The following is a 22,710-nucleotide window of genomic DNA, read 5'->3' as shown; positions in this document are numbered from 1 at the left end:
CACATTTTGAATCATATCAACAGTCGCGGAAGTCAGGTGAGTGTACATCATACGAAATAGTCCAACATTTACGCGTTCCTGACACATTTTTCAACAGTTATTGTGCGTTTTCAAACATTACAGAATATTAGAGGTAGGTTTTAGAGTTTATGAAGACAAAAGAATATGACATACATATTTTTATCACAGAATTTCGATTTATTGCATTGGTATGTCAGGCCATTTTGTTTACATTCTTCATATATATCATATACACAGTTTTCATTTTTGTCAAAAAATTGCAAAATTATGATAAATTCGTACATATTTGTTTTGTCTTATGTTCTACAATGTGTTAGTGTTACTATCCTGTTGTAAAAACTGCATTTGATGATCTTTAAATCTGGTATTGAACAACAGGTTTACAATAAATTACATATGATTTAAGATCTTCACAATTTTTGAAGTATATATTACTATACACATATACTAAGTATTTAAGGCAATCATGCATACATCAGCTGTCTTTAAAAATTATGTTCTAATAATGTCAATTTAAATTGTTTTGTAACTATTTATCCAGTATACTTTAATAAATGTACATTGTATAGCATACAAAATTGTTGATGTGTATAGATCCCATGGTGTATATATTTTTGTCATGAAATTATATACTATGATGTAGATTGTAGGTATAGACACATCATGAAATTAATCCTGGGTATGCAACCCAAATAGGACAAACATGAAACACAATACAATTTTCCTAATTAATTTCTCGGTTGGCAAAATTTGCTATTTGATATCAGGGGTGAACAAATCATTTTGTGAACTGGTGGTCCCCAACCAGTGCCTTAAAAAATCCAGTGGTCCTGCTGAAAGAATTAGATCTCCCAGGTCACGCTAATGTGAAACATTACATCTTGCGTATGAATGTGGATATTCAGACGACTTTTTAACATGGTTATTAACAGTAAGGTACTGGTCCGACAGACCAGACAAGGTAAAATTTGTGTAGTCCGCCCCAAAAAAATTGCTAGTCTCGGACGCTGAGGACCAGTGGATTTGTTCACCCCTGCATATGCAGGTTCACATATCATAAACATGAGAAATTCATTTAGAAAAATTTGGTATTCAGTGATTACATACATTTTGTTGTAGGTATTTATTTGTTGTTGGCCTTATTGTATAATTTTCACATTCTGTAATATTGTAAAAGTGTGAATAAATAAACTTGATCTGGCTCTTTTTAGCTTACATCTTGACATTCAATATTGTTGCTGGATATTTAGATATTATACCATGCATGAGCCAAGTTGAACAAAAAATATGGAATATATACTCTGGTCGTTCTACATCACGACCACATGCGTCTATGTCACAACAATGTGTGTCTACATCACTGGTTCTGCTGTTTTTGAAATATGAGTCAAAACGTTCATAATTGCCATTATTTTCCCCAATTTTTTTGTGATATTACGGGTGCGGGTATGATTATGTTATTCTCCAATATTTTTTTTCATTCAGCTGGAAAATACTCACTCCGAGTCATTAGACAAGTAGTGACAAAAGGCCTCTTAGGTCACTCATATTTTCTTAAGCTGAACAATGAAATATATTGGGGAATAACATTTACTTATTCTCAATTTGTTTAGTGAAGGAAAATATGAGTGATCTAAGGGGCCTTGACACTACAAGTCAATAAACTTGAAATGACAATGCCCCATAGGTCATGAGTATTTTCCAGCTGAATGAAGAAAAATATTAATTTATACATTGTACCTCCTCAAGCATAATTTATGAAAAGTTTGGACAAATAATAGCGATTTGGAACATTTCGACTCATGTTTCAAGCACTGGAGAAACTGTGACATAAATACACATGGTTTGTTGTGACATTAAATGATCAGGGTACATAATCCATATTTTCTGTTTCAAAGATAATAATCATTACTAGAAGTTATTCCCCAATATTTTCCTTCGTTCAGCCAAGGAACATACGAGTGACCAAAGGGGCCTTTGTCACTACTCGTCAATCGACGCATAGTGACAACCCTTTGGTCACAAGTATTTTCTGGCTAAATGAAGAAAAATATTGGAGAATAACATAATTATACCAGCGGCAATAATATCAAAGAAAAATTAGGGAAAGGAATGATCATTTTGAACATTTTGACTCATATTTCAAACACAGCAGAACCAGTGATGTAGACACACATTGTCATGACATAGACACGTGCAATATTACATATTTTTTGTTCTAAATGGCTTGTGCATGGTATACATTGTAAGAGGCAAAATTGTATTATTTACCTAGAATCAATTCTGGTGCATGTTTATATGTACAACACAGTTCCTGTTTTTTCAATTGATTTTTATTGTAAACACAAAGAGAGCTTTACATTAACATAATATTCAGACTGTATTGTCTCTTCAGTTTGGTCATAATATTATATAAGAAGTCCTCTGTCTCGATATCTTTGTTCTTCTTGATCCATACATTTTCGAAATAATATTGTGTACAAAATTATTGTTCAGGAGGTCAAACCTGATGGCTTTGTTTCCAATGTCGATACCACATATATTGAGTCCCATAGAAAGTTTATAGATGTATGTATTGATTAGCAAAAATATATGTAAATATGGTTCACATTGTTATGTAAATTAGTCGTCATAGTCATGAATCCAGGTATTTGTCAAGATTTTAGAAAAACCTTTATTTAAAACTGAGATGTACAATACATGTATGTGATATTTATTTATTTATTTATTTAATGTAATATTCTGTGTCCTATAAGCCAGAGGGCTGGATGTGGCTCTTTTTTTGCAAATTTCATTTAAGTACTGTATAATTTGTTAAGTCACATCTGGGAATCACAAAGGACACCTTAATATACAATAACATAACATAACATAACATAACTTGTAACGAAGAAGAAACATTGTACAGTACAATTTATATTTCGTTATCAAAATTTCTACTCACATAGTCGCTTCCAAGAATTTCTATTGACTCTGTGAGTCAAGATTTCATTACTAAGTAAAAACCCAGAGTCCATGAACTCACACAATTTATATTGTTTTCTATACATATAGCCTAGTATTGTTTTTGTTATGGTGTTGAGGATCAAAGGTAACACAAATTTAAAAGGGGGAAAATGATAACATTGCACAAAGGTTTCCATAACCTGAGTCTTACATAGGTTTCCATAACTTACACAGGTTTTCATAACTTACACAGGTTTTCATAACTTACACAGGTTTCCATAACTTACATAGGTTTCCATAACTTACATAGGCTTCCATAACTTACATAGATTTCTATAACTTACACAGATTTCCATAACTTACACAGGTTTCCATAACTTACACAAGTTTCCATAACTCACATAGATTTCCATAACTTACACAGGTTTCCATAACTTACATAGATTTCCATAACTTACACAGATTTCCATCACGTACACAGGTTTCCATAACTTACACAGGTTTCCATAACTTACACAGGTTTCCATCACGTACACAGGTTTCCATAACTTACATAGGTTTCCATAACTTACATAGGTTTCCATAACTTACACAGGTTTCCATAACTTACACAGGTTTCCATAACTTACACAGATTTCCATAACTTACACAGGTTTCCATAACTTACATAGGTTTCCATAACTTACACAGATTTCCATAACTTACACAGGTTTCCATAACTTAATTACACAGGTTTCCATAACTTACACAGGTTTCCAGAACTTACACAGATTTCCATAACGTACACAGGTTTCCATAACGTACACAGGTTTCCATAACTTACACAGGTTTCCATAATTTTAACTTACACAGGTTTCCATAACTTACACAGGTTTCCATAACTTACACAGGTTTCCATAACTTACATAGGTTTCCATAACGTACACAGGTTTCCATAACTTACACAGATTTCCATAACGTACACAGGTTTCAATAACGTACACAGGTTTCCATAACTTACATAGGTTTCCATAACGTACACAGGTTTCCATAACTTACACAGGTTTCCATAACTTACACAGATTTCCATAACTTACACAGGTTTCCATAACTTACACAGAATTCCATAACTTACACAGATTTCCATAACTTACATAGGTTTCCATAACTTACACAGGTTTCCATAACTTACACAGATTTCCATAACTTACATAGGTTTCCATAACTTACACAGGTTTCCATAACTTACACAGAATTCCATAACTTACACAGATTTCCATAACATACACAGGTTTCCATAACTTACACAGGTTTCCATAACTTACACAGATTTCCATAACTTACACAGGTTTCCATAACTTACATAGATTTCCATTACTTACACAGATTTCCATAACTTACACAGATTTCCATAACTTACACAGATAAATTTCCATAACGTACATAGATTTCCATAACGTACACAGGTTTCCATAACTTACATAGATTTCCATAACGTACACAGATTTCCATAACTTACATAGGTTTCCATAACTTACACAGGTTTCCATAACTTACACAGCTTTCCATAACGTACACAGATTTCCATAACTTACATAGGTTTCCATAACTTACACAGATTTCCATAACTTACACAGATTTCCATAACATACATAGATTTCCATAACTTACACAGATTTCCATAACTTACACAGATTTCCATAACTTACACAGGTTTTCATAACTTACACAGATTTCCATAACTTACATAGATTTCCATAACTTACACAGATTTCCATAACGTACACAGGTTACCATAACGTACACAGGTTTCCATAACTTACACAGGTTTCCATAACTTACACAGATTTCCATAACGTACACAGGTTTCCATAACTTACATAGATTTCCATAACTTACATAGGTTTCCATAACTTACACAGGTTTCCATAACATACACAGGTTTCCATCACGTACACAGGTTTCCATAACTTACACAGGTTTCCATAACTTACACAGATTTCCATAACGTACACAGGTTTCCATAACTTACACAGGTTTCCATAACTTACACAGATTTCCATAACATACACAGGTTTCCATAACATACACAGGTTTCCATAACTTACACAGGTTTCCATAACTTACATAGGTTTCCATAACTTACACAGGTTTCCATAACTTACACAGGTTTCCATCACGTACACAGGTTTCCATAACTTACATAGGTTTCCATAACTTACACGTTTCCATAACTTACACAGGTTTCCATAACTTACACAGGTTTCCATAACTTACATAGGTTTCCATAACTTACACAGATTTCCATAACTTAATTACACAGGTTTCCATAACTTACACAGGTTTCCAGAACTTACATAGGTTTCCATAACGTACACAGGTTTCCATAACGTACACAGGTTTCCATAACTTACACAGGTTTCCATAATTTTAACTTACACAGGTTTCCATAACTTACACAGGTTTCCATAACTTACACAGGTTTCCATAACGTACACAGATTTCCATAACATACATAGATTTCCATAACTTACACAGATTTCCATAACGTACACAGATTTCCATAACTTACACAGGTTTTCATAACTTACACAGGTTTCCATAACTTACATAGATTTCCGTAACTTACACAGGTTTCCATAACTTACACAGATTTCCATAACGTACACAGGTTTCCATAACTTACACAAGTTCCATAACTTACATAGGTTTCCATAACTTACACAGGTCTTCATAACTTACACAGGTTTCCATAACTTGTACCACACTTTTGGTTGGAAACCCCAGTAAAATATCTTGGGAAGGCAGGTTGATTTCACCATCATGATCAACATGGGAGAACTCTCTCTCACCAATGTCAATGAATTTATACCTATTTCCCACCCTTAACAGCATTTAAGGAAACTCGAGAAGGAGTGTTTCCTTCATGTACATAGATGCAGAGTTGTTTTTTTTTCCAATTTCTTATTGTACAGATATTTTCTTTCACCAGGTATATACAATTCATAGAAAAGTTGGACATGGCATCAGGTGGATATCGACAGCAATTTGTAACCAAGGCAGGATGGATGCATAGACAGTGTAAGTTTAAAAGAAAAGTCCAGTCAGACTTTATTATTTTTGCCTTTAGGAAAGTCGTGCATTGATTACTGCTATAAGGAAAAGGTCCAGTCAGACTTATTTCTACCTTTAGCACACTTGTATTGAATACTACTATCAACTTAAAGGAAAAGGTCCAGTCAGACTTATTTCTGCCTTTAGCACACTTGTATTGATTACTGCTATCAACTTAAAGGAAAAGTCCAGTCAGACTTATTTCTACCTTTACTACACTTGTATTGATTACTGCTTTCAACTTAAAGGAAAAGTCCAGTCAGACTTATTTCTACCTTTAGTACACTTGTATTGATTACTGCTATCAACTTAAAGGAAAAGTCCAGTCAGACTTACTTCTACCTTTAGTACACTTGTATTGATTACTGCTATCAACTTAAAGGAAAAGTCCAGTCAGACTAATTTCTACCTTTAGTACACTTGTATTGATTACTGCTATCAACTTAAAGGAAAAGTCCAGTCAGACTTATTTCTACCTTTACTACACTTGTATTGATTACTGCTTTCAACTTAAAGGAAAAGTCCAGTCAGACTTATTTCTACCTTTAGTACACTTGTATTGATTACTGCTATCAAGTTAAAGGAAAAGTCCAGTCAGACTTATTTCTGCCTTTAGTCTTGTATTGATTACTGCTGTCAAGTTAAAGGAAAAGTCCAGTCAGACTTATTTCTGTCTTTAGTACACTTGTAGTGATTACTGCTATCAACTTAAAGGAAAAGTCCAGTCAGATTTTATTTCTGTCTTTAGTACACTTGTAGTGATTTCTGCTATCAACTTAAAGGAAAAGTCCAGTCAGACTTATTTCTACCTTTAGTACACTTGTATTGATTACTGCCATTGATTTACACATGATTTGGGGTGACAGCATATCACCTAGGTAACTTAAGTTATTCAAGTTTGAGATTTTGTAAAAAGCCCTACTGCACTTGACATGTGTTCATCCATGGATTTCTAGCTAGGGTTTATGGGAAAACCTCAGGCAGTGAATCTCTCTGTCTGGACAGACTATAGTAAATATGATGTCATTCCTGCAAGGGGCCAGTAAATTTAGCATTTTTTCCTTGTGTCAGATGGTCAAAATATACAATAAGAATGTCAACTTGCCAACTGTGGACAATTTGAAAGTCTTAGCTATGAGTTTGTTGAATAAACAAAGATCTGTTCAACTTCAGAGAATACACACCTCGTGGAGAAACTAGAACTTGAGGAGGTAGATATGAGTTCGATAAAAAATGACAAGAACTTGCTCCCAATGAGGTTGAATTTAACACCTTTTATTTCTGCGTTTCTCAGCTTTCTGTCCTACACAATTGACCTTCGCTTCGTCAGGAATCTAAAATCGAATTAAAAAAATCAGTGGATAATAAATAAAGTGTAAAACATCTAGTAAAATAGGAAAGCACAACTGTAAAAATGAAAGTTGGTAAAGACTGTGTTGATCTGTACTTACCTTGTACAAATTGGAAAGCACATGGAAAAAGGCCTAATAAAAATGAAATCCAAATAGTAAATAAACCAAGACCAGCGAAGTGGAATTCAGATACAAAATGCAGCACTCTGCTGTGACATAAGTACATGAAGATCTATGTAGACTTCTCAGTATGCTATAGCAAACTGTCACTTTGAATTGCTGGGCTAGAGGCAGATATATGTATGCACTTATCACTAATACTGAGGAGAATGTTTGTGTCCAGGCATCAAATATTGGCTGAAAATATCAGTCAGTTAACATGTTTGGGTGTTAATGTTTGAAGAAGCAGGCTTAATGAATCCTTGTTTGACTAAAAAGTGAAAATAAATATGGATTGAAAATCAGTTCATGTTGTTATGGCGATCATTGTCCATTTGAATATCGTAGGATTTGATAGTTCTTTAGGCATACATCTAGAAATAAACAATTGACTCTGAGTATTTGGTTTCCAGTGGGTGTATCAATTGCACCCTAAAAATAGGGACTTTTCTTTTTGAAAAACAATTAACTACATGGTACATGGTGATTTTAATAGTAGAGGTGTTCAAAAAGCCTGAGAGTGGGGGGTGGGGGGTATTTGTTTGTACTCAAAAAAATACTAGTTGGGATAACCAGGATCAAATACATCTTTATGCTTTATGAAATCTATCCTACCATCCAAGCTGTTTCTACAACTGCTGACATCAGACAGTTGACAAACAGAACCTGTTACAAACAGGGGAAGTAAACAACTGAATTTGATTAATAACACTTGGCACAGCATGTTGGAAGTACAGAAACTTATATTACATTCCATTTGATAAGAACAGTGTTATGGCTATTTTACATAATAGTTCACTTTTATAAAACAAATGTCCAGTACCCGTGACTTTTCATATACACCTAAAGACGCTATAAATGGCATAAAACTGTTCATATCAAACCATGGTGTGTAATAGAAGTCTCCTCTGTTCCAACATGCTGAGCTAAGTGTTATTTATTCAATTCATTCGTTCCCTGTTTGTTACAGGTTTAGTTCGTCCACAGTGTGAATGTCGGCAGTTCTAATTACGTGGTGACACTATTAATGTCATCTCACAGCTGGATAAATTTAAAACCCAGTAAGAATTTGCACCTGCTTTCTGACTGAAACTTCATTAAGGAAAAGACCACTAGTGAAATGATAGGTTGGGAGGTGAAATGATAGGTTTGGAGGTGAAAGGTGATAGCCAAATATCACATGACTGGACTTGAGGTTAATGTGACATTGTAACAAAGATACTGTACAGAAAATTACTCAATGTTAATTTAAAAGTTTTTAAAAATACACTACGATTTTTAAAAAAAGGCGTTTGGCTGGACTCAAGGTTAATGTGATATTGTAACAAAGATACTGTACAGAAAATTACTCAATGTAAAATTTTAAAGTTTCTTAAAATACACTACGATTTAAGAAGGGGGGGGGGGGCATTTGACATACATTGGATTTGTCATTGAAATTTATATGCACTTCAAGTCTTCTAATTTGTTTACCATGATCTTTTCTTCAGCTGAGATTTTGAAAAGATGGAAGAAGCAGTGGTGTGTACTGTATTCTGACGGTGGTTTGGCATGTTACTCTGATCAGAGTATGAAAGATAGAGACATGGTGATACGTATGAATATTGATGCACAGATGATTCTGGTAGGTTGTCATTTATTTAATTCTTTCTTGTCAAAGTTTTGATGACAAGACTAAAAAAAAAAACCCACTCAAGTTGATCTGTATATTGTATACCGTACCCTATCATGTTTTGTGACCAACACAACTTGAAAAGAAGTTAACAAATAACGTTGGGGTTAGTTATATAAGACTCAGGGTATTCACCTTGGCAAGAATACAACACTGGACCCAATCTACATGTATGTGTTGAGCACTGTAGGGAATACCATTGCTTTGTACATTGTAACCCAAAAGATATAAAAGGACAAGTAACATTAGAGTTAGTCCACAATGACAAGACAGAAGAACACTTTATAAAATATAAATGTGTTGTGTACCCTAGCCTGTGTTGTAATCCAAACAAAATGAAGGAGAATATGGTTATAGATGTTTGAGTATCCATCATGGTAGGAGTAAAGAACACAGGCCCAGTAGATATGTTGAGTACCCTAGTCTGTTTTGTAAACCAAACTAAATTATAGAGACAAGTAACATTAGGGTTAGGGATGTCAGAGTACCCACCATAGCAATACTAATGAATGATGCAGCCCACTACATCTGTGTACATTGTATGTTGTGTACCCTAGTCTGTTTTGTTACCCAAACAAATTGATGGACCCAAGAAAAGTCGAGGTGTGACTTGTAACAGTAAAAATTTGATTTAATTTAGAATTTACTTTTAAAATTCGCATCCAACCAAGTTGACTGATGCTGTAGAAAAAACAGAGATGTGACTTATAGCTGTAAACATATAGAATAAAGTTTACAGCCTAGATTATCAATTACTCTTTATGTATTGTGCTTACATCATCAAACATATACAACTCAATGGTATCCTATAGACAATATAAGGGGAGATTGTCCAATGAACAATCTTGTCATTTTATGACCATTCAAAATTTGCACATGAATTGGAGAGTACCGTTTTGTAGAATGTATAATAGCTACATATTGTATAGAACTATGCTAATGAAAGATGTATGGAAGTACACTTATGTAACAAGCCATAGTAAATTGTATATGTCTGGAGAGTGCACTTCTGTAACACATCACAGGGCTATACGATTGAAAGATGTCTAGAGAGGGGCATGTAACAAAGGTACACTCGTTCGTTCTGTAATGATACCATGTGGACATATATGTAATGTTTGTAGTTGGGGATGTCATATGCTCAGTTTGCTGTTTTCCACAAAGTGTGCATTGAACACTTTTATGTTCAGTTTGTAACTTTTGGGACCCTTACCATTTACATTACCTGGTTATTGTAGGAAAGATGTTTTTATGTTGCAGAGTGCACTTACGTATCATAAGGCCATGGTATGGAAGATGGTATGTTGAATAATAACATAGATTTATAATGTGCCTTTCCTCCTGAGAGCTCAAGATGCTCACAGTTATTACCCCTGACACAGATCCATGGTGGTACAACGGCTCTTTATAGGAGATCTTGGAAATGTTACGATAAATTGTTCCAGAAACAAAGTCCCTGAAATAAAAGTTGATTAGAAAGACATTTTGTGCAAGGGCTCATTGTCAATTACACATGACTGTACTAGCATCTGAGTGCACTGGGCATGAGTTCCAGCATATACAATATTAATGGAGTCATGATGGGCAAATGGTTAGCGTGGTCGGCTTGGAATATGCAGGTTGCAGGTTCGAGCCCCATTGCTGCCATTTGTTTCTGAATGGCTAAAGTCCTTGGGCAAACATTTGAATCGTGATTGTGTCTCAGTCAACCCAGCTGTATAATTGAGGACCTGGTAGGATAGAAGGTGCAATGTGAATGTTTTAATCCTATGCACTTGCATAAAGGCTACAATGGATTTGTATGCTCCCCAGGGAGTTGAGGAAGTATAAAGGGCTGTTGTGCCACTATAGATCCATGCCAGGGTAATAATTGTGAGCACTAAGGAGGAAAGGCATGTAATAAATTTGCATTATTATTATTAGTAGTAATATTAGAGACAACAGCCAACAGTTACACAGAACAGACTTGGTGTATATGATGTGAACATCTCTAAACTAAAAGGTCTGATTAAAAACCAGCCTTGATATGGTGTACATGATGTGAAGAAATTTATATCTGTAAATTTATTGTTTTCATTTTACAAACAGTCTTCAATGTAGATGATCTTTACACTTATTGTCTTGATAAGTAAACAGTTTGGATTCAGCATGAAGTACTTTAATATCTATAAATTTATTATTTTGATTTACTTACAGTCTGCATTTAGTGTACGTGATGTCAAGCCACCAGAGAATAGAACATATGATTGTCTGATTGCAATTAAAACATGTGATGGTACCACATCAGCATTTTGTGCCGAAAATCCTGATGATTGTAAAGCCTGGTCCATTGCTCTGGAGCAAATGAAAGGAGTCGTTGTAAGTATTCTAGCCTGCAATCTTACTACAGTCAGATAAACTTTAGACCATTGCACTGGATCAAATGAAGGGAGTCGCAGTAAGTATTCTAGCCTGCAATCTTACTACAGTCTGATAAAGTTTAGGCTATTGCTCTGGAGCGAATGAAATGAGTTGCAGTAAGTATTCTAGCCTGCAATCTTACTACAATCTGATAAAGTTTAGACCATTGCACTGGATCAAATGAAAGGAGTCGCAGTAAGTATTCTAGCCTGCAATCTTAATACAGTCTGATAAAGTTTAGACCATTGCTCTGCAACAAATAAAAGTCATGTCTGTTTTCCTTATAAAAAAAAATCTCATGGGACGTAAATACAATCTCTGCAAGTGGTACGTGTTTATTATACTTATTTCAGCCTGCGAATTTACTAGAATGTGAAGTTTTACCAATAGTAACAAGTGTTTCAGTTGATTTAAAATTGATGTTGCTAAGGATGAAACTACTACAGCTGAAATATCAGATACTCTGTACATGACTGGACTTTACATTACAAATATATCAGTATGTAGAATACTGAGCATGATGAAGTTGCAAAGTGAACCACTGTCAGTTTATTTTAGATTGTAATTTTTACATTTTAAAGGGTCCGTTATATTTAAAGTACTTATAGGGAGTATATCTCGTCAATGTAACTGTGATTTAAGAACCCTTTTCACTGTTCTTTGTATCTTTAACAGCCACCACCACCACAACCGAGACCACAAACTGTTCATGTCCCTCATCAAAATGTGACAGTGGTTCATCACCGAGGTGTACCTCCACCACCAGCATACAGAGCAACGACAAGTGTAACCACTACAACATACCCCGGTGGACAAACTGTGGTTGTACCTGGCAACAACCAAACAATGTACTATCCAGGAAATACAACCTACATGGTACAAAGTGCTCCAGGACAGGCTGTCTACTATGATTATCGTAAGTACTTTACATATTCACATAGTTGCCAATGACTCATAACTCAATTGTTACATTTTACCTACATTGTATGTCCTATAACGTCAATGTGTATCATTATCTCAGATAGCTATATGCCAGTAAGTGGCCAGGCACAGAATCCACATTGCACAATCATTATATTTTACCTACATCACATGCAATTTGACAGTGTATTGTTATCTCAGGTATATGCCAGTAAGTGGCATAGCCACAGCATCCACATTGTACAATTGTTACATTTTACCTACATTTTATATCATATAAAGTCAATTGTATCATTATATCGGTTACATTGTACCTACATTTTCTATGACATAAAAGTCAATTGTATCATTACATCATTCAGTAATATCAACCCAGAGTCCATGGACATTCATTCTTGTTGTTTGTCATAAAATATCAGATGCTGCATTTGATTTCATTCAATTCTCAGAAAATTATCAGTATTTTTTATTTTGTCTTTATACCTCATCAGAGTTGTATTTCTCAATCATCACATCAGTTTTGTAGGCCATGCATGAATGCTAGTACAGTATTTTGTGTGCTTTGCTTACATTCCGTTCTTTAAATTCACTTTGTGATAATTGTACGTCGGTGACCCTAGGCAGTGACCCTGCACAGTCTAAAGTGATTCTCAGGTGGAATGTGTTTTAAGGTTGCAAGTTTGTCTGATCTGTTGATAATTGTTAGAGGAAAGAGAACATACCTGTGATTTTAAGTGGCTGACTCACATGTAGGATTCCATTGTGATCCTCGGATAGAGAGGAAGAGATTGCCAGCCTATTGATATCATAGAGAACTGTAGATTGCCAAATGTTTGAAAGCCTTCTACATAAACTGTGGAGAAATCAACCATGTATTTAAGGAAAAAACAATTGAAACTTCACAATACAGAGACTGTAGTAGACAGGAACCTTATGACGAAGTTAGCACAAAGATGACAGTAGTAGAAGCCAGAGATGCCTTAAGTCAGAAATGAATCTATGAATCCGTGAAACAGGTTTTTTGATCATAAACTTGTCTCTGTATGACAAGTTTTTAGAGGAAAGTGAACATGCCTGTGACTTCAAGTGGTGACTTGTGTAGGATTCCATCACAGTCCTTAGATAAAAAACTTTATGATTATAAATATGTCTCCTGACAAGTTGTTAGAGGGAAAGTGAACATACCATTATGACCTGTGCTCTCAAGTGGATGATTCATAGGAATCATCAGTTGTGATTCTTAGGGTAGAAAGGTTTTGTTGGTTAAAAATTTGTCTTCTCTCAAGTTGTAAGAAGCAATAGGAGTGAACACATCTGTACACTTAAGTCACTGACCGACAGTTAGGAAGCATGTGAAATCCATTTTGATTCTCAGATAGAGTTAATTAGCAAAGAGAACTGCTAAATGGATACTAATTAGAAGAGAGAAGTAGACACTAGAACAAAGTGATTGATCCCCATAGCAACCAGTTCACATATTAGCTGTTGTGGTTAGCTAGCTCTGGTGTGAGATAAATGTCATTATCATGATGGGGTACAACTTCTTCATATGAGTAACTTTCCTTTCGTCAACTTCATTGCATATTGCATTACCACACATCTACAATGGCACTGACATTGGTATTTTCCATATTTACAACTGCATTGGCCATCTACATATATATCAGTTGTCATATTCTCAGATGCAAATACAGAACTCATAGTTCAAGTCAAATTGCTTCATATGGTTAGCTTATTCTATCACCTTACATATCTGTCTTGGTACTTTTTTGTTGAACATGTCACTCTATGTGATCATGTACATGACTATAGTCCTGAAGTATGTCCTGTTGATGTCTGTCTGCTTGTCTCTGTCTGTCTGACTGTTTCTCTCTGTTTATATATGTGTCTGTCTGTCTGTCTGTCTGTCTCTATTCTGTATGTCTCTATTCTGTATGTCTCTATGTCTTTGTCTCCATACTACCCCTACCCATCTGCCATCTACATCTGCCTGTCTCTTTCTATGCATGTCTATTTCATTGAATGCCTAGATTAAATTATTGCAAACTGTCTTTTGTTTTCCTCTCTTAATTTGATATGTATATCTTACTGTATTTAATGTGCATGCAGATCTGTCCTAAGTGTCAAATGCCATGATATGTTTGTTCTTCACATTTCCTGTGTAAATTAATTGTGTGTCTGTATGTTGGTATGTCTCTGTCTGCCTGTCTGTGTATGTGTATGTGTTACTGTTAGTGTATGTACTGGTATGTCTGTATTTGGGTATGTACCCCCTCCCCAGTATGTATGTATGTATGTATGTATGTATGTATGTGTGTGTGTGTGTATGTGTGTATGTATGTGTGTGTGTGTGTATATATATATGTATGTATGTATGTATGTATGTATGTATGTATGTATGTATGTATGTATGTATGTATGTATGTATGTATGTATGTATGTATGTATGTATGTATGTATGTATCTGTCTCCTGCATGTCTATCTGATGCCAAGTATGTAATGGATATTGTTTGAATGTACCTTGGTCTATCTGTCTTTCTGCATGTACTGGTATTGTAACATCTTTGTTTCCTTTCCTTTCAATTGCCAGGTCCTTCCTCAAGATGTACTGCTTATTACTATTACTAATAAAGCTTACTATGCTCAACTGTACACTAACAAGGTAGATACATGTGCTTTCGATTGATAGACTTTTCATGTAAACAGCGCCCTCTTAGGGTAAAGCAGACAAATGGTGTAAATGGATATAAACATAGATTGAAGTGTGCTGCATGTGTGACATTTAGTTGTGAGAGTACATATGGAGGTGTGAATGTTAGGTCAAAGTTCAAATGATGGTGTTGGTTCAAAGGTCAAGTAAATGCCTTTGCCTGTTAATGCTTTCTCATCACAGCTAGGCTTACACTTTAATAAATTTCTACGTAGGAAAGATTCCTTGCATGCAGCTCGCCTTTCTGGCATATGGTGCTGTATCATGTATAAGTTATGCACAGAATCTTGCTTCTTCTTTTTTCGATTCGTGCAAATATATGCCAAAAAAAAACCACATGAATGTTCTTTAGATTACTATCTACTGTAAAGTTGTGTATGAGTATTGGTACGGAAATACAACTTTAGTACAACACGTACATGTATTGTTATAGTGCTTGGAGTCAGAAATCATACAAAACTGATACAAAAAATGTATAGTCTCAGTCTGCCTGTTAAATCAGAATACTTATCCCCATCACAGAATGATCTCGTAACTTATCCAGACCAAGTCTATCTTTGGTGGGGGGAGGGTGGTGTCATTGTAAAATCAAGACAAATCATTGCTAACAAGAAGCATAGATTCTCTACCAACGTTGATGAAAGGTCTATGCAAGAAGTCAGTAAGGTACATCATAGACTCCACATTAGTGGTGGGTCTATGGGTACATCAACTGCAGTCTGTAGGGTACGCCATGAGAGAGCGCCCTCACACATCAGTCAACCCCTTTCACGGATAGAGACAACCCCTTTCACGGATAGAGAAGGCCAGTGCAGTGGGGGCAGGGTGACACAATGAAGCTTACAATCTACCACAAACAAAAAGGAATAAGTTATTCGGAGGATTGGGAACAAGTTAGTGTAGAAAAGATTTAGAGATCTGTTTTTTTCAAGGTAGAATTGGTTTGATATTAGAAAGTGATATACAAGATGAAGGGAGAAAAATTGATAAATATGATAGTAGCATTTGGGAGCGATCTGGTAAGGATTAAGTTTGATTTACAAAGGGAAACGAAAGAAGATTTCTATCCAGTAATAAACACATAAAACGAGATGTATTTAATTTTGGGCCCACAACCAAAAGTCAGCACCTTATACAGCAACCACACGTCATCAGAATGGCAAATTTCAGAACATCAGAAGCTGCAACTGAGAAGTATCTAAATTTTGTAATTAGCTGTTCAAGCCACATAAACTGTCAACAGTCATCTTGACTTTTTTGTAATTTATCTTTAATACTGTTGTCGCTAAAATTAATAGAATTAAACGTGGTGTGTGTTGGACTTTCCATGAAGTCAAGACAACTGTTCTAATCCACCGGACTTTCATTTCTATGAATATTGTGTATGGAACGTCTAACTCAGATGCCTGGTTAACCACTATTGGGTGTTTGAGGAGATAGTACAGATGCTAGATTATATTTTATGTGTTCAAATCCTCAGTGAGTAAGTGCGCGTTCTGTATGTCCATTGTACATGTTGACTATAAGATTGTATGTTATAGGTTGTGTATTAGCACACAATTAGTATTTAAATAAAACATGTTTCAGAAGTTTTAGGAATACGACAAAATATAGTCTGCGTCTGAATACAGACTAACCACCACCTAGAGTTCAGCTGTAACTATGCAATTTATCATTCTGGTAAGGATTGTTGACCAAGACAGATGATACCGCCCCCTAGTGGTCAACAGTAACTATGGAATGTGTCAGTTTGATGAGGATACTTGATCAAGACAGAGTGGAAGCTAAATGCTATTTACTAATAGATCCTCACCAGAATAACAAATTTCATAGTTACAGCTGACCACTAGGTGGCAGTATAATCATCTGAATATACTATAGTATAGATCGTAGGTAGATACATTTTTGAAAAGACGGTTCATCATCATTTTTTGTCATTATTTTTCGACAGCTAATCAACCAAATCAAACAATAATTGTGGATAGAAGACGCCGATACAGAGATGGAGATTTCGCTACTGGAGCTTTGCTTGGAGTAGCTGCTGGTGCCATGCTTATGGGACCTATGCTGTGGTACTAAAGTTTACACAGCGTTGCATTAAAGGTGCACTAGCTGTAACTAGAACATTGTATGAAACTGTGACATAATACTTAGTAGTATCGTACACACTGAACAATATTGAATCATTTACGAGTAAATGTAGTTGTGTAGCTGTACACATAATATGGTACAAGAAATCCAATAAAATTGAATTTTAGGTCCACACCTAAAAATCAGTGCAACCAATGTGATAACAATTCCAACCAATTACTGTACACTGTACTCTTTATGGATAAAATCAACCACTGATTAACATGTACAATGTCTAATTATTGGTATTTTTAACAATTTTCCGTAAATGTATTGTTGGTTGACTGATAGATAAATTAATATTCCAATTACAGCTAGTGCAACTTTAACATTAGAATGTGTCTTGGGGTCAAAGTTCAAATATATGCAGTCACAGTATCTCTGTTAGGAAAATTAGAAGAGGAGTGAAATTTCTTTGTCTGTTTTTCTCTTTTTTATATCTATTTACATAATCCTGAGTACACATAACTGTTTTGGTGAATAATGTAGTGTTCAATGATTATTTCTGTCTGTCCTCTTAGTTTTAGTTTTTATGTACATTGGGCTCCATTTTCTATGATCTCTCTCTCCACCGTATAGTCAAATGGCTTCTTTTAGTACGACATTCCATTCTTACCACCAACAGTGGTATTTTAACACTATTGGAGCATTGATGTAAACGTGACATGACATCACGTCCTCATGTGACTTAACTTTCAAACTGGAGGTCGAGTTTGTAGTAAACTGAACAAATAACCAATTACAACTGCCTGCCCATGTGTGATGGATTACTACTGACATGCGCTATTCACCCTTTCCCCAGCAGGAGATTTAGCTAGATTTTGGATATATGATGTACATTTGACTATGTGTGGAGAGAGAGACTCTAGAAAATCAAGTCCAATGTATAGCAAATAGACTACTTACCTACTAACATATTGCAGAGTCTTCATCAGTCTTATAGGGTCTTACAAAGCCAGTCTTACAAGCCAGAGTAGAGTTTTCTGCTGATGCTTTTGGCGGTATGTCTTGGGTGGTGCACAACAGTAATGCAGTACATATATCATGAGAAAAGGTTTGTGCTGTGCTTTGTGACCCAAAAATCTTATAGTGGCCATATGGTATGAGGATTGGGTATTTATTTTTGGACTTTTAATTTATAAAATAATTCTATCATGGCTTTGTACTTGGGAAATCTATGTGAAACGAAAAGGACCAAGTGTGTGCTTGTAACTCAATACCTTGCAAAAAGCTGAAAAACGTGTAAAAAGTTTATTATTGTACGTATAATAACAAACATTTTACACGTTTATTAATCTTTTGCAATTTATTGAGTTACAAACAAGGACTTGGCATATGTTATGTTTCACATTGATTTTTCAAGCAATGATAAAAATTTTTTTATAAATTCAAAATCCATAAATACCAAATCCTCATCCATATAGCCACTTTTATCATGTAATTTCATAAGACGGTGTTTTATTATTAATATGGCAAGTCAGAGACTGAGTAACTTTTTTATTTGTGCACAAAACATCCTCTACCTTTGGTTTTAAATGCTAATGTTAAACTAGTGTTAAAATGTAGGTGGAGATAACATGATTTGTCTGACAGAACTATAGAAAAAGTTGATCTAGAACAAATAAATGATGCTCCTTTTGATAAGATAACACTTTTGAGAGTTTTTTTTACAGATTCAAATATTGTGATTTAAAAACCATGTCATATGAGGACTAAAATCTTGGTGTAAAAAACTATTTTCTGGCAGAGCTATAGAAAAAGTTGGTCGAGAAAAAAAGTCTAATCCTATGTAATCCTTATGACTCTACTAATCAGACAACACTAACCAGAGAGTATTGGATTCACACATTGTGATAAAAAAACCATGTCATATGAGGATTTAGATTTAGATAACAGTTCTACAGAGCTACATAAAACATTGGTGCAGAACAAAAAGACCAATTCTATGTAATCCTTAGAACTCCACTGATCAGATAACACTAATGAGAGAGTGTTAAATTTACACATTTGGGATATAAAAACCATGTCAGATGAAGATTTAGATTCAGGTGTGTGAAAAACAGTTGTCAGGTAGAGTTATAGAAAAAGTTAGTCCAAAACAAAAGAATGGCCCTATGTAATCCTTATGGCTTCACTGATAACACAATACTTATATAAGAACCTGGGATTGAATCATGGACCATTAAGGATATATGTTATTTGCCATAAGTCTTCATATGTTCATTTCTAGTTTCTAACACATTCTATTCTCTACTTTTTCAAATACTTACAATTTTTCTTTCATATATAGATGATAACTTGACATTTACACAAAGTATTATGATTAGTATACATGCATATTATATTCATCAAAAATTAGCGGATATATCTTTTATCTTATAATTAGAAATATATTGTCTTTTAAAAAAAATGTGCAATTCTTGTATCACATTATTCAAGAATATATTATCAGAGCATGATTTTAAATATTGAAGGGTGATATTTTGAGAGGAACGTGTTTCACTGATCAGAGTTTTAAAATAGAAATGATTGTATTATTGTTGAAATACGTAAAAGTTTTTTGCCTTTAATAGTCACTCTTCAAAGGATATGAACGTCATGTTAAAATATTTCAAAAATGACAGCAATTCTAAGAATTTATTTAGGAAAATTCAAGAAATGTGCCTTACTTTTCAAGCCTTTCAAAGATCACAGTATTTGTAGCTTTGTGCCGGTTGTTTCCAGCTATGTCTCCTTGTCTGAGGAGATGAGAGAGTCTCCTTGTCTGAGGAGATGAGAGAGTCTCCTTGTCTGAGGAGATGAGAGAGTCTCCTTGTCAGAGGAGAGGAGAGAATCTCCTTGTCTGAGGAGATGAGAGAGTCTCCTTGTCTGAGGAGAGGAGAGAGTCTCCTTGTCTGAGGAGAGGAGAGAGTCTAAATCCACCAGTGTAAAGGTGTATCGGTAGGCTACACTACACTAAACCCTATTCTTCATCAACACTGTACAGAGAATGTAGCAAATTCTCACTGGTTTTTCACCTGTGTCAGAATTTCTGTAAACATGATTTTAAGGGTGTTCTGATTTTTTTCACCCACTTCATTCATTGTGTATTAATCATGAATTTTGAATTAAAAACTGATCTTTACCAAGCTGATGTTGTCTTCAAGTCATTGTTTAGATTCAAAGATATTCCATACTGACAAACCTTTCGCTATTATAGACTGTGAGTAGAAGAACCCTTATAATGAAAGACTGTATGGGAATAGAATATACAGGAGAAAGTTTGATATTGTGTTGGTCAAATGGTTTTTTCACAGTCCTCTCCCCTAAGCTCTCAACATATTTCAATCCCCCCCCCCCCCCCCCCACCTCTGAAATGAACTCTAAAATTTCTGTGGTCAGAAATAGAGCATAATATTTCAACCCCCCCCCCCCCCATAAACCCTTTCAAACTAATAGAATTTTCAAGACCCCATTGCACCCCTAATTGTTTCATGCACCCCCCCCCCCCCCCCCCAATTTCGCCTTGGCCTCCCCACCATACATTTTCTCGTTCCCTAAATATCATCAAGTTACCACTGTATTAGTTTTGAATAGACCCTGTCGATAAACATAACCCTCCCGTCAGAAATTGGAACTAGAACCCATGATCAGGGACCTGAAATAGAACTGCACTTGGAGAATAGAACCATTATACTAACGACTATAAATTAGATAGCCACTATCACAAACTGTTGATGCATGCTTAAAACAATTATGATCTATGTATAATAAGGTTCATCTGCAAACTTTCCAAAAATAATGATAAAATATTAAGTAGACAAAGGGCTATGTAGGTCGATGTCCTCACCGGTCTTCCATAAATTGCAATGGACTTTTCATCAACTGGTCATCCATACCAGCTGCGCGTAGATTTTTTTGTTGCCGTATTTACCGCCCTCAATCACGGCGGTCGATGATACTTTTGTTTTTTATTTGCCATAAGCATCATGTGCAGTTGTCAGAATTATGCAAATGTTTCTACGAAAATGGGATATTGGAACTATGCCAATAGACAGTTTAATCTGGTCATATGTGAAAGGACTTGACCTGAGACTGACCCAACCTATTTACATCGATACACCCTACTTTCTTATTTGTCTATAACTGCAAATGGGCGCGTGACCTTTCTGGATCTGCAATAAAACTTTGCCTTTCATGTATATCTAGGTACCCTGAAGCCTAGGGCATAATGTTTGAAAACGAAAGATTGCGGTAGACTGGCATAACTTTCACAACATAAGTGACCAGGCCGACTGATGTAAACTTAAACCGCAGTTTCGCTCGACTCCCTTTCGGGTCATAGGGAACAGTGTGGCTGTTGTGCCTTGCGATTTAGAGAAAACGCTAACAAGACAGCTATATAGATATGGGAATGCCATCGACGACAACAAACGATCCACTGCAACGTAAAAATGTCCTCACTTCAGTATGCTTTTGTGTAGTTGTGGTGGGACTGTCCATGTGGAACTATAACCAGGAACTAAATATGGCAAGGTTACAACAACAAAATCGTCATCTTGAATCGCGACTTGACACCATCGAATCGCTTTTTAACGTTGACCAAGTCCGAGAAAACATCGAAGAAAATGGAGACGAAAACAAGAAAAGTGAACTACAGTTCAAGTCTTCTGGAAGCCACGTAAGTTGATTAGTTATGGAAGTATCACCGTATCGGTTATTCTTCCATTGTTATGTCAACAGACTTCTGAATGCTGTTTACCCCAGATTTTGATTTGTGGTGTATTTTCTTTCAGAACAAAATCTTATATTCAAACCCTTACATCCACTGTCGACTGTAAAATTGTATTGTTTCGGTTTCGATACAAACGATGGCCATAGTTATTCTGTGCCTTACACTTTTTGTCGTCTACTCTCCCTTTTGTCAGACTGATCTGAAGACAGACTCACTTTCAGGGACTAAACTCTCAGGAACAGCTGGACGAAGCAGCATCGGAAACAGGAAAAATGTCCACCGTGAATTGGACATGAATGCAGGTACGGTACAGTCATAGAGAAGTAGACGGGGCAAGTTTGATTGAATATTACAATTTTAAACTTTGTATATATTCTACTAAATTGAATGGAGCCCATGGGGGCCCCTCGCTGATTCTACTTGCACCTGTTTACAATAAAGGGTGTGCAATTGCAAATTGTTTGTACACTAGCCATGTCTACTCGTTCATGGAAGCATCACTTGGTGGAGGGTCTATGCCCAAACACTCTATAGTTAATAGAGAATGACCTGAAATTGATGGGTTGAACAGAATGTAAATAATAATGAATG

The 22,710-nt window shown here is 35.4% G+C and overlaps 2 protein-coding genes across 3 annotated transcripts in view; both read left to right on the top strand.

Annotated features, from left to right (window-relative positions):
• The first annotated feature begins 14 nt into the window (after positions 1-14).
• LOC144442398 (pleckstrin homology domain-containing family B member 2-like) lies at positions 15-20,524 on the top strand. Of its 2 annotated transcripts, none has more exons than XM_078131732.1 (6): positions 15-133; positions 5,939-6,027; positions 9,062-9,195; positions 11,440-11,601; positions 12,319-12,559; positions 17,227-20,524. In XM_078131732.1, the coding sequence occupies exons 2-6, from the start codon at positions 5,967-5,969 to the stop codon at positions 17,352-17,354; spliced, it is 726 nt and encodes a 241-aa protein (XP_077987858.1). In that variant the 5' UTR covers positions 15-133; positions 5,939-5,966; the 3' UTR covers positions 17,355-20,524. The 2 variants fall into 2 exon arrangements, with proteins under 2 accessions (XP_077987858.1, XP_077987859.1); XM_078131733.1 differs by having other exon boundaries at positions 16-36.
• Positions 20,525-21,628: 1,104 nt separating this feature from the next.
• Positions 21,629-22,710, top strand: part of LOC144442786 (uncharacterized) — a 3,928-nt gene continuing 2,846 nt past the window's right edge. The window contains exons 1-2 of the mRNA XM_078132157.1: positions 21,629-22,065; positions 22,313-22,421. Of these exons, the coding sequence (XP_077988283.1) occupies positions 21,793-22,065; positions 22,313-22,421 (382 nt within the window). The 5' untranslated portion in view covers positions 21,629-21,792. The remainder of the gene's footprint in view (positions 22,066-22,312; positions 22,422-22,710) is intronic.

The sequence above is a fragment of the Glandiceps talaboti genome, chromosome 11 (assembly GCF_964340395.1).
Source record: "Glandiceps talaboti chromosome 11, keGlaTala1.1, whole genome shotgun sequence".
Taxonomy (NCBI): Eukaryota; Metazoa; Hemichordata; class Enteropneusta; family Spengelidae; genus Glandiceps; species Glandiceps talaboti.
This window is presented reverse-complemented; position numbering and strand designations above follow the sequence as displayed.

Excerpts from the sequence above, each read along its gene's own strand:
- LOC144442398 (XM_078131732.1), top strand. The coding sequence starts at position 5,967 with ATGGCATCAGGTGGATATCGACAGCAATTTGTAACCAAGGCAGGATGG. Across the intron at positions 6,028-9,061 it reads AGGATGGATGCATAGACAGT|CTGAGATTTTGAAAAGATGG; the intron begins GTAAGTTTAAAA and ends TCTTTTCTTCAG. Across the intron at positions 9,196-11,439 it reads TTGATGCACAGATGATTCTG|TCTGCATTTAGTGTACGTGA; the intron begins GTAGGTTGTCAT and ends ATTTACTTACAG.